At 42.6% G+C, this 12,216-nt stretch overlaps 1 protein-coding gene across 6 annotated transcripts in view; it reads left to right on the top strand.

The window, feature by feature from the left end:
* STARD13 (StAR related lipid transfer domain containing 13) overlaps positions 1 to 9,641 on the top strand; it is a 218,240-nt gene extending 208,599 nt beyond the window's left edge. For all 6 annotated transcript variants that reach the window (XM_077927137.1, XM_077927138.1, XM_028726488.2 and 3 more), the window contains 5 exons: positions 1,030 to 1,144; positions 2,345 to 2,566; positions 3,676 to 3,893; positions 5,933 to 6,109; positions 8,243 to 9,641. In XM_077927137.1, the coding sequence (XP_077783263.1) occupies positions 1,030 to 1,144; positions 2,345 to 2,566; positions 3,676 to 3,893; positions 5,933 to 6,109; positions 8,243 to 8,360 (850 nt within the window). In that variant the 3' untranslated portion in view covers positions 8,361 to 9,641. The remainder of the gene's footprint in view (positions 1 to 1,029; positions 1,145 to 2,344; positions 2,567 to 3,675; positions 3,894 to 5,932; positions 6,110 to 8,242) is intronic.
* The last annotated feature ends 2,575 nt before the right edge of the window (positions 9,642 to 12,216 follow it).

Raw genomic sequence — 12,216 nt, 5'->3', positions numbered from 1 at the left:
TAATGGCTAAATGTTATACATGGACATTGTAAAATTTCAAGTTTCAGAATAAGGATTCGTTGAAAGCTTTTATCTCAGTGTCAGCGAATGTATGTGGAAATTCGTTAAAGTTGCTTTGAATTCCTTGCTCAGCCATGAAACTCACTGGGTTACTTTGACCCAGTCACTATCTCTCATCTGAACCTATTTTCTTGTGGCTGTTTTGAGGATAATGAGATAATAAAACCAGAAATTCATATTCCTGGGGGACAAGGTTATCAGTGACTACTAATCATGAGGGCTAAGAGCAGAAGACCAGTTGCTGGAAACTGCAGGAAGGGAGAGTGATATTGTGCTCATGTCCTGCTTGTAGGCTTGCCATAGGCATCATGTGTCTTAAACATGACCTTATGGATGCATGGATGCTTATGAATGATGCACAGAAGAAGAGCTGTAGGTCAATGGTAGAGCAGTCGCTAAGCATGCAAAAGGTCCTGATTCAATCCCTGGCATCTGGTAAAACCAATGAAGATACTTATCTGACTAGGTTCCCCCAGCCATTCTAGGCGGCTTTCAACAAATTAAAATACAATACGACATCAAACATTAAAAACGTCCCTGAACAAGGCTGCCTTCAGATGTCAGATAGTTGTTTATTTCCTTGACATCCACAAGTCGGGCGCCACTACCGAGAAGGCTCTCTGCCTAGTTCCCTGTAAGTTCACTTCTCGCAGGGAGGGAACCGCCAGAAGGCCCTCGGAGCTATATTTCAGTGTCCAGGCTGAATGATGGGGGTGGAAACACTCCTTCAGGCAACTTGTTATGTTTGACTCTTTAACCTTTTAGTGATTTTTATTTCTTTGCCATGAGAATGTTTAAGGCATCCCCTTTCTCCTCAGTACAAAGGGTTTTCCCTCAAACGATAAAAGTAGACTGTAAAAGACTCTTTGTAGGTTGGTACTGAAAAGTTATAAGTGTCACAACGTCGCCTTTCATCTGAAAAAGGCTGTTGTTCCTTTATCACACTTGAAACACTGAATTCATTTGCAGAGTAATACAGAAGAAATACGCAACAGGGAAGCCTGATCAGAAAGATCTCAGTGAAAACCTGGCAGCAACTCAGGGACTTGCACACATGATAGCAGAATGCGCTAAACTTTTTGAGGTGAGTGAAAGATTCAGAAGTCAATATTCACAAGAGAACATGCTTTCAAGTACTTTGCCTATAAAGTTCCACTTTAGCCTTGGAATAAAAGTTTATGCACTGGAGTATTTTGTTGCTCACCTGGAAGGACCTCTATGTGATTTCCTCTGTAACTTTCTGGAACATTGTTATTCAATTTATCAGTCTCTTTCATCACAAAAGGTTACAGTTGTCAAAAAAAACCTTCCATATATCTTTGTGATTTGAGTGGTCTCATAAGAACAGTCTGTTCTATGCTATAAGGATAGTATAGTGTTCTATACTAATGTTACTTGAATATAGAATAAAGTCTTAACCTACCTAGTATTATTTGGACTTGAAGAACAGCCCAGTGGACAAGACATAACAGTGAACCAATAGACAAGCGCCGTTCAGGTGTTCTAAGTAGTCATGTGATGAAGGAGAGGAGGGGCAAGTGCACTGCTTCCAACCATGTATCACTGTTGATCTCCACAAGGTGGAAGGATAACTTCTGCTTGAGTGCTCCAGTTCCCCAAAGCTGGTGGAGTGTCAAAACTTGAGTGCTCCAGTTCCCCAAAGCTGGTGGAGTGGCAAAACCCAAGCAGGGAGGGAAGACAGGTAGCGTACTCCCTTTCTCATGCAAGGGCAGAGGAACAGCACCTCAACGGAACTCTGACACATTCAGTATTCCTTTTTGGAATTTAGATATTTGTAATCTTACAATTATTTGGGACACGGGTGGCGCTGTGGGTAAAAGCCTCAGCGCCTAGCGCTTGCCGATCGAAAGGTCGGCGGTTCGAATCCCCGCGGCGGGGTGCGCTCCCGTTGTTCGGTCCCAGCGCCTGCCAACCTAGCAGTTCGAAAGCACCCCCGGGTGCAAGTAGATAAATAGGGACCACTTACCAGCGGGAAGGTAAACGGCGTTCCGTGTGCTGCGCTGGCTCGCCAGATGCAGCTTTGTCACGCTGGCCACGTGACCCAGAAGTGTCTCCGGACAGCGCTGGCCCCCGGCCTCTTAAGTGAGATGGCTGCACAACCCTAGAGTCTGTCAAGACTGGCCCGTACGGGCAGGGGTACCTTTACCTTTTAATCTTACAATTAGTGTCAGGCAGATATTTCCAGACAGGATTTCTATGAAATAGGTTTTGCACAAAAATATTAATTCCAAATCAATTCTTCCATCTCTTCCCCCACTCGCAGATCCCACATGACATGGTAACACAGTCTCGGAATTCGTATGTTGAGGCCGAAGTGCATGCTCCAACTCTGGTGGAACTGGGCAAGCAAATGGACGAAGAAGGTGGGAATTACCGGACCTACCTAGAAAGTCTAATACAGAGCCTCTGCAAAGAAGCGAAAGAAAAATTCAAAGGATGGGTCACTTGTTCCAGCGCAGAAAATACGGACCTGTGCTACAAAAAGGTGAAACTACCAAAACGTATATTGTCAAATTTTGCATGATATTTGGGGAACCCTCTTGAAACCCCAGAAAAATGTTGATCAGGATTCAATGAGACACACCTGTGTGTGTATATAACCATAATACATAGCAAGTGGAGGGCAGAGAGGGAATATATAATCAATTTTTTAAAACTTCTTTTTTAGGAAAGCTAACAAGACACATACAAATAATGTCTATTAAATAAAATGTTTTCAATTAGAACCAGCACTTCATGTTTGACATTTTCAGACAGAAAAGTGCAGTTCCAATATCTAATAAGCAGTTCCCATTGTCTTTGAAGAGTACTCCATAAGTTGATTTTCCCATCCTTTAAATCAATGATGCCTAACCTGTAGCTTCCTAGATGTTCTGGGACTACAACTCCCATCATCCCTGACCATGCTGGCTAGTACTGATGGGAGCTGGAATCCAAGAACATCTGGTGGGCCACAGGTTCTCTACCCCTGACTTAGACGATTAAAATAAGTCAATTTTATACTTCACTTCTACATATCCAAGTTTCCATTGGTGGTAGCTAATCCAGTGTTTCCCAACCTTGTGCCTCCAGCTGTTTTTGGCCTACAATTCCCATCATCCCTTGCCACTGGTCTTGCTAGTCAGGGATGATGGGAGTTGTAGGCCAAAAACATCTGGAGGCACAAGGTTGGGAAACACTGAAATGTTCAGCCATTAGTTTGCTGCCCTTGATTAATAGTTTTGCCACACAGTCACATTGAACATGGGATTTCATGTAGCTCAGCAGTACAATTTAGTGGAAGCATGAATGAGATTTCAATTCATAATCAACAGGTGCTGGCATTCTGAGGGCCCTTCTTTCCCCTCTAGCCTTTGTGCACCGCAAAACCAGCTTATGAAGGTAAGGAACCTTCCAGAGTGGCATCCAAAATAGTGCAGGTTGCTGTCTGCAGGGGACATTGGCGTATATATCCTGGGGGCAGGCAGAAATACTTTAGGTACACAGACTGGCTTCTTTGGGTTTTTCTCCTTGTCTCATTCTGTACGCTTAACCCATCATCACTTTCCCTTCTCTTGTCTTCCCTTCCTCCTTACCGCCACTCCCTCGATTAAGGTAGGAGATGGAAACCCATTGAGGATTTGGAAGGCATCCGTGGAAGTTGAGGCTCCTCCCTCTGTTGTATTGAACCGAGTTCTAAGAGAACGCCATCTCTGGGATGAGGATTTCTTGCAGTGGAAAGTCATTGAAACGTTGGACAAGCAGACGGAGGTCTACCAATATGTTCTGAACAGTATGGCTCCCCATCCTGCTAGAGACTTCTTAGTTCTCAGGTAAATTAATTTAGTGGTAGAGTATGTTAGCAACCTTACCGCCAAGGCACATTGAATATTTAGACATTTGTACTTCATGGCATCATCCTTTTTTCTATAATTATTATTTTTACCCAAATGACTTTTCTAATTTTGCGTAGGACCGTAATAGCCCAGATAAATCAGGCTAGTGGTAGGCCAGCATCCTGTTCTTGCAGTGGCCAACCCAATGCCTATGGAAATCCTGCAAGAACCAGAGTGTGATAATTCATTCCCCTCCTGTGGTTTCCATTCACTGGTATTCAGATGCATTCCTGCCTCTGACCATGGAGGCAGAGCATAGGTATCATGGCTGGTAGCCTTATCCGCCAGAAATCTATCTAAACATCTTTTAAAGCTAGGGTTGCCATATTTCAAAAAATAAAATTCCTTTTTTAAAGGAAACCCAAATTGTTGAGCTTTTAGTGGTTTTAAGCTTTTGGAGCTGTTTCCGTACATCCAGGTTTTCCCTGACATTTTGCCAATTCGGCAGAGTTCCCCCCAATGCCATTTTTACACCTGAAAACCAGAACATGTCATTATTTATTCCCCGACATATGGCAAGCCTGTTTTAAAGCCATTCACATCAGTTGCCATCATTTCCTCTCATGGGAGTTTAACTACATTGGTATTTTGCAGTGTTTATGTCAGGGGTCAGCTAACTTTTTTAGCAGGGGGCCGGTCCACTGTCCCTCAGACCTTGTGGGGGGCCGGACTATATTTTTGGGGGGAAATGAATGAATTCCAATGCCCCCAAAATAACCCAGAGATACATTTTAAATAAAAGCATACATTCTGCTCATGTAAAAACACCAGGCAGGCCTCACAAATAACTCAGAGATGCATTTTAAATAAAAGGACACATTCTACTCATGTAAAAACATGCTGATTTAGAAGGCGATTGGGCCGGCTCTGGCTCCTGGGCCTTAGCTTGCCTACCCATGGTTTATGTTGAATGTAGATGAAGGCACATAGCTTAAACTCCTCAGCAAACAGCAGAAAATACACTTCACTCATATCAGATATCTATAAAATCAGTTCAAATCTCTTTCTAAAAAAAGGACACCTTTGCATCTTTCACTCTGAAAACTATTTATTCAATGATGCCATTAAACCATAAATATTGGCAGCTGTCTCAAACAAGGACTATTTAATATATGTAGCTGTGTAGGGTATCAGAACAGCATTAATTCCACTGATCCAATTGTTCTGGGGTTTTCCTGTAGTGGCCCCATAAGGAGTTGTGTTTCTCATGGCAGGCTGATACTTCAGTTTCTATTACTACCCTCCCCCATTGTGTAAGAAGTGCTTATGTAGGTGGCATCTTCCTTGGCTGGGGGTGGGGACCTAGCTGCCTACCAAACTGAGGAAATGCTGGAACTGCCATAAGACTTCAACCCATCTTTATTTTCCTGGTTCTGCAAAGTATATTTCCTGACTCCACCAAGTATATATAAATATTTAATCTGTGACAGCCTTCTTCTTCTCCAAATCCATCAGGACTGAGACAGGTAGACATGCTGGCTTGAAATTTAGTTTGGAAACAAAACAGAGTAAAATCAGTAAAATGCTATCCCCTCAGAAAATTACAACCTAAGAGACTTGTTCTTGCTGCTCAGCTCTCCTCCTACATTGTCCCCTTAAACATGCTCACATTTCATGGGTGCCAGGACTGGACATCCACTCTCCCAGCTTCTTTCTGTGAGCGAGTGTGGTGGCTGCTATAAGTGCCTCTTTCCATTGACAAGGTGCATTCCTTCAGCATTTTGTGCTCCTGTCCCTTTTTTCTTTTCTTTTACATGTGGCAGCCATGTTGTGTTATGGCATGCTCTCATTGGCAGCCATTTTGTGTTAGGCCACACTCCCACAGCAGTCATATTTGCCCTTCTTCTCTCAAATCACTCCTCTGCATTGCTGTACTGAGGCAAGTATACTACTGAAAGAATGGAGAGACGCAAGGCTGGACGCCTTATTTCTTCCCCTCCAATTCACATTTCCTGTCTTAAAACCTGTTTCAACAGGACGTGGCGAACCGATTTGCCTAAGGGGATGTGCATATTGGTGGCTGTATCCGTGGAACATGAAGAAGCCCCTCTGATGGGAGGAGTGCGAGCAGTTGTTATGGATTCCCAGTACTTAATAGAGCCCTGTGGCTCTGGGAAATCTCGCCTGACACACATTTGCAGGGTGGACCTGAAGTAAGTATCCACCAGTGCCAAGATCCTGGTCAACAGGCTTCCTGAACAGAACTAGCATTTCTGAGCATTGATTGGCAAAGTTAGAGGAGTGCAGTTACTTCTGTTAAGAGAAACAACTTCTACTTGCTTGGTTAATATAAAAACGGGATTTTTTTAAAAAAATTGCTTACTAAGTATTGTATCACCTTTGGCCCAATGGAACTTACTCTCAGGCAACTGTGCGTGGACTGGTTTAGCTCCATCTCCAGCATGATTTTTTAGCTATTCAATTATCCTTAGATTGATTCCATGGAGATTCGCTCCTCCCAAAGTATTGTCAATTACAGCTCAATTTCTGAACAGTTGTGCTTCAAGAGAACCACCATGTGCAACTGGTGGCAGTTAGTCAACAAGCCATCTCCATGTGGCTGGTGAATATGAAGCTAGCAGGCCAGCTCACTACATAGTGCCATAAAAAAATCTCTGAATTGTTGCCCACACTGGCCCCAAGGAACGCATTATAATGAGCAGGAACATTTCACAAGGAACAAATACTCCTGTTTCTAAAAAGTTTATGTGAATGTTACCAATATAAGACCCATTCCATTGCTGTACTGGGCATCATGATGCAACATGAAGACGACTATTACCTGCCTTGACAGCCAAATAGAAAAAAACTCTGGGATGTCTCATGAAACATCAGTACTAAGAGTGCTTGGTAGGGAAGGGGGCTGCCACTGCTTCTTAGGAGTGAGGCAGTGGGGAGGTCAGCGCTGTGCAGTTGCCCCAGCAGGATTGGCTCTGCTGATGTTCCCACTCAGCTCCCAGCCTCCCCACTGCCTCACTCCTCTCTTTCCCAGTAAGAGGCAGCAATGTGGCTACCTGGAGGCCAGGTGAATGGTGGCTCCCCTCCTCGCCAACCACTCCTGTTTTGTGTGCATGGCCTTCCTTGTGGGAAAGGGGTGATGAATATACTGCTGTGCAAAGCAAACGTCATTCCTGCTCTTGCATCTCTACATGATTTTGTGCACGTTATGTGTTTGCAATCCTGTGAACAGGATCTAATCCAAGGATAGTGACCCTGTGACCCTCTAGATATTGCTTGGACCGTTAGCCGGACCATTAGCCATACTTTCAGGCACTGCTAGGAGTTGAGAGTCCAGCAACATCCATAGGGCCACAGATTTTGCCATTCCTCATCTAATTTGTCATTCAGCGCTTCTGTCCCTAGTGTATTCTTTTGTGCTTAAACAATCTAATTTGAATTTTGAATCCTCAGAGGATTATAAAATGAACAGCAGTTGTGGGGGATTTCGTCTTTGTGATTTAAATACAGTTCTAAAATTCACTGAGAGATAAATATATAATCACACTCTTCTGGGGTAAAACTGTACTTTAGCATACAGATGAAGCTCCATCCTTCTGTGCGATTCCATGTGTTTATTTCTTGAAAACTGTTAATAATGTATCACTTCAGCTGATCTTTCCACTCAGTGCAGTAAAGCTGGTGCTATTATTCTCAAAACATTTTAGTTTTTGCCTTCAGCCCTGCACCCATTTGTGAAAACAGAATTCATCTGAACTAGTCATGCTCATGTGTTTGTGACCAGGACTGTAATGTGTGTGTGTGCTGCAGAGTTCTTTTTGTTTGTCTTCATAACAGCACTGCCACCGTTCCCATTTTATAGATGATAAAATGGCCCCAATTTGATAACCCAAGAAGTGTAAAGAACATGTCACAGGTTATAGAAAGCATGCTTCCATATTTTTTCTGCACATTTGAACTACTACGACTACTTTCAGACACGTGAATGCTCTTCAGAGATTGCAGAAACACATAGCAGAAATGCAGGTGTTCAGCCTTTGTATTATGTGTCAGATGCAAGATTTGAACCCAGCTTTCCTGGACTCGGGCCAAGCAATCTAAACATTGTCCATTCTGGCTTTCTCCGTGTCAGGGGTAAAATGTACATTTTATTCTGTGTAGTGGAGTTTTCAAGTCCATGATTTTCAGGCGTGACCATAGCTGCAATGTTTAGCACCGTGGTGCGTATAAAACTCCTCTGCCTGTTTTGTTAGTGTTTATGTCCTCCCAACACGATGAGGCTGGGGGAAGAACATGCTTAACAGTAATTTTCCTCTTTCTCCCTCCAGAGGTCATTCATTAGAGTGGTACAACAAAGGCTTTGGACATCTGTGTGCAGCTGAAGTTGCCAATATCAGGAATTCATTTCAACCGCTGATTGCTGAGGGACCAGAAACAAAAATATGAGTGCTGGATACCGAGATATATGGAGTTCCATGGACAAACTAGAGCCACTGGGTGATTTTAGCCTATGTTTGTGCAATAGCCAAGCAAGGATTGCTTGGGCAGCTCTGCCATGGTCTGGTAATGTCACTCATTCACCCTCCCAGCCCCATCCTGTATTCGTTGATCTCCTTCACTGAAGAATATTTGTCCAAGAACTTTTTCAGGCTACACAAATTGACTGTGGTCATTGCTTTTCCATTGCGTAATTCTAATATTTAAAAGCTTCTGAGAAGCTTATTTTAAAGTATAAATAAGAGATGTAAATACTGTATAGACTTTGCTATGTATCATATCTGCCTATATATATATATATACATACATTTATATATATATATACACACACACACACACACACATATATGTAAATATAATAAGTTTTGTATATAAGAGAGAACTTTCTAGAAGAAACTTCCTGCATCTGTTTGGAATGATTTCCATTCTGTTAGATCTCAGCATCTCCCAGTTTCTGTAAACAGCATTTGCTATTACTGTTAAAACCATGACATCATCCGCGCGGTGACTATCAGCCAAGTGGAGTACTTAAGCTGATCCTATGTTTGCAAAGCTTATATAAAGAGGTGCGTAGAGATGGGCATACAGGGTTGAGAAGGGGCTGCTAGGAGGCGAGGGAAGGGCAACGAACAGCAGAAAAGCAGTCTGGTCAGATAGCACTGGCAGACAATAATCTACAATTGCCTGCAGAAAGCAGCAGCTGAGAATATATGCTAGGTATCTTTGAAAAAGGAATAGAGAAGTTACAGGATCAGCTGAAAGCTCACTGTTTTCAGTTTTCAGAATATTTGCTAAGACTGTTGGGCTGATCCTTAGACACCATGGTAACAAGGAAATGCTTAGAACAGCTGGTGAAGCAACTGTTGAGCCCATGAGACACCTTACTTACCACATCCAGTAACTGTTGCTTAAACTCACATTGCAAGGATGGGCCTTCAAATCAGTCACTCCAGAACAGTCCTCTTCACATCTGTAGGGATATTCTATAGCAAACAGTACTTAGTCTAAGGCTTTGTGATTTGAGATCCTATCCAAAGATTTGCTGTCCCGGGACATAAAGATTTGGGTCCCGATTCAGAGAAAGTTGCTCATGGTTAAATTTCATTGAAATCAAATGGAACTTGAGTGGGTCATGACTAGCAATAGCCCTGAAGTGAGCCATGCAGATAACTTTCTGTGTTGTGGGGTTTTCCTATAAATAAGCAACAAACAAAGTTTACAGTTCCCTGATTCAGCAACTCATAATGGTCTTTGAAAAATCATTGTGGCCCCATAGTTTTTTTCTGCAGCTTTTCAGATTATAATCCAAGCCGCACAAGAACTTCAAACTCACTTCCTCCAACTCCCTCGCCTGGCTGCAACTGTTCCAGTGTCAGCAGGCGCAGAGGCTCTTAATTCACTCTCTGGCACCTGAGATGCTGCTATGCTAGCATTCCAAGAGCCAGGAAAGAAAAGAGAAGGAAGCAACAGCCAACACAGCCAGGCAAAGAGAGAAATGAGACCTTTTACAGCCAGGCAACTAGGTAAGGAAGTTCAGTGCAGTGAGGGGTAAAGGATTTCTACTGCATTGAGCTCCCGTTGCTGGGGTATGTGATGGGACACAGAACATTTCCCAGCATTTTAGCAAATTAACACAGTTGGCCAAGCCCATACAAATCAAGCTCATATTTGGGAAACCCAGGCAGGTGGGCAGGGTATAAATAATAAATTATTATATTATTGGGCTAACCCGTGTCCATTACTTGTCTAAGTTTCCCCATTGATTTTAATGAGGCATAACAGTGATTAACTTTCTCTGATATGGAGCTTTAGCTCGGGATACAGCAACAGCCATGCCAGCACATCGCTAACCATTATATTCTACTAGTATTGCACTCATGTTGCATGCCTATAATGAAGTACAAATTGGACTACTGGTGTGAAGAAAACAATACCCAGCAACAGAGCAATTTTGCCAGATAAACATTGTTTCCAACAACATTAGGATCCTTAAAAATAAAAAATATCTACAGTATATAGCTGCTGCTGCTGCTGCTGTTAATAATAGTCTTAAAGCAACCCACTTAGAATTCTTGCTTATATAAACACAAGCTAATGTCCCCATTGTATCTGAAATTATTCCGAGCTTTGTTTCCATCTGCACAATAGGAATGAGATCTTTTACAGGGCAATCCTACACATGCTTAGTCAAAAGAAAGCCTCATTGATGTTAACGGGGCTTACTCCAAGGTAAGTGTGTCTAGGATTACACCCTTAATAAGCTTTTTACTAAACAGAATAAGCTACTTATAATGTGTGTCATAAATTTAAAAAGTGCAATGGTAAACTCTGGGAAGAGGTAGTACTGTATCTCTGGAGCACCTTTAAGAACACAAGAGGAGCGTCCTGGATCAGGCCAAAAGCCCATCTAGTCCAGAATCCTGTTTTCACAATGGCGACCCTGATGCCAGCACACAGGACGAGAGTGTGACAGCATTCTCCCCACCTGTGAGTCCCAACAACTGAAACTCAGAGGCATACTGTCTCCCAACAGTGGAGGGGCAACACAGTTACCATGGCTGGTAGCCTTTTCCTTGCTGAATTTGTCTCATCCTCTTTTAGGTGGCCATCGTTACCTCTTGTTGGGAGCAAAACCCCTAGTTTGACTAGGTGCTGTGTGAAAAAGTACTTTCTTTTGTCTGTCCTGATTCTCCAAACATTCAGCTTCATTGGGTGGTCCTTTTTCATCTGATGGCCTTAGGCCTTGATCCTAAATGCATGGCTTGGAAGCAAATCTGTCCCGTTCCAATGTCAGCACATTAGGATAGCAGCTGTCCTCAGGATGTCATTTTGTTCCTCATGAATCAAAACAGGAATAGCTGCTGGTATTCTAGAATGGTAGCCTAAGAGTCCATTGGCAGTACGTAATCAGGGAGTACTTATTTCTCATTCTGAAAAGGGGGAAATGTTGTAAAGCAAATCATTATTTTTTGAAGTAATTTATGGAGACAGGGTGAGCTTTTTTAAAGAAAGGAAAGAAACTAGCATGGAACAAAATGCAGTTTCGTTCCTAATTTAGTTTAAAATATGCAGTTATTTTCATATTAATTAAGTCAGATTCACCCTGACTTTCTATGTATTGTGGTACATGGTTGTTTTTTCAGATTGCACACTCACTTGTGAGTAGGCCCCGTTGAACTCAATGGGCCTTACCATTGAGCAGACATGCATTGTGCTGCCAGTGTTTTAAGTCATTGTTTTCAGTCAATCAAAATGTGCCATTGAATTTGATTGAGTAGAATACAGTATATTTTCCTGAAGAAGAGGGTTGCCTTTTTTCCTGTCAGGTCTCTTTACCTTGAACAGCAGAGCTGGCAAGCACAAATTAATTCAATATATGAAACTTTTTCCAGCGTGTCAATCTGCGGCAGTGAGGAAAGATTCACTTCCCGAATTTCTGCTTGTCGCACAATGGTTGTTTTGGAGCATAGTGCAGAAACAGCTTTTCACGGGATTCTGTGGTGACTATAGTCTGCCTGGATTACATTTAAGCTTTGTGATCTCTGTAGGATTGTGCCTATAAGGAGAACACGCAGGAGCTTCGGGAAATGTCTAGTCTAGGTGATATACAAACCCTGACGCCATGAACCATTCTCCCAGTACTTCCAATTCTAGAAAGAGAGATGCCACTGGATTAATATTAAACCATACTCATATTCACCTCAGTGTGTGATGCAGACTGAGGCCAAGACCAAAAGAAGGAAAACCTCAGGTTTAGGATTGTAGATTTTAATTTTGGTGAGCCTGGGCCAGTCGTAGTTGATGG

Source organism: Podarcis muralis, chromosome 4 (genome assembly GCF_964188315.1).
Source record: "Podarcis muralis chromosome 4, rPodMur119.hap1.1, whole genome shotgun sequence".
NCBI classification, from domain to species: Eukaryota; Metazoa; Chordata; class Lepidosauria; order Squamata; family Lacertidae; genus Podarcis; species Podarcis muralis.
The sequence above is the reverse complement of the archived record's forward strand: the minus strand, read 5'-3'. Positions and strand labels throughout refer to the sequence as shown.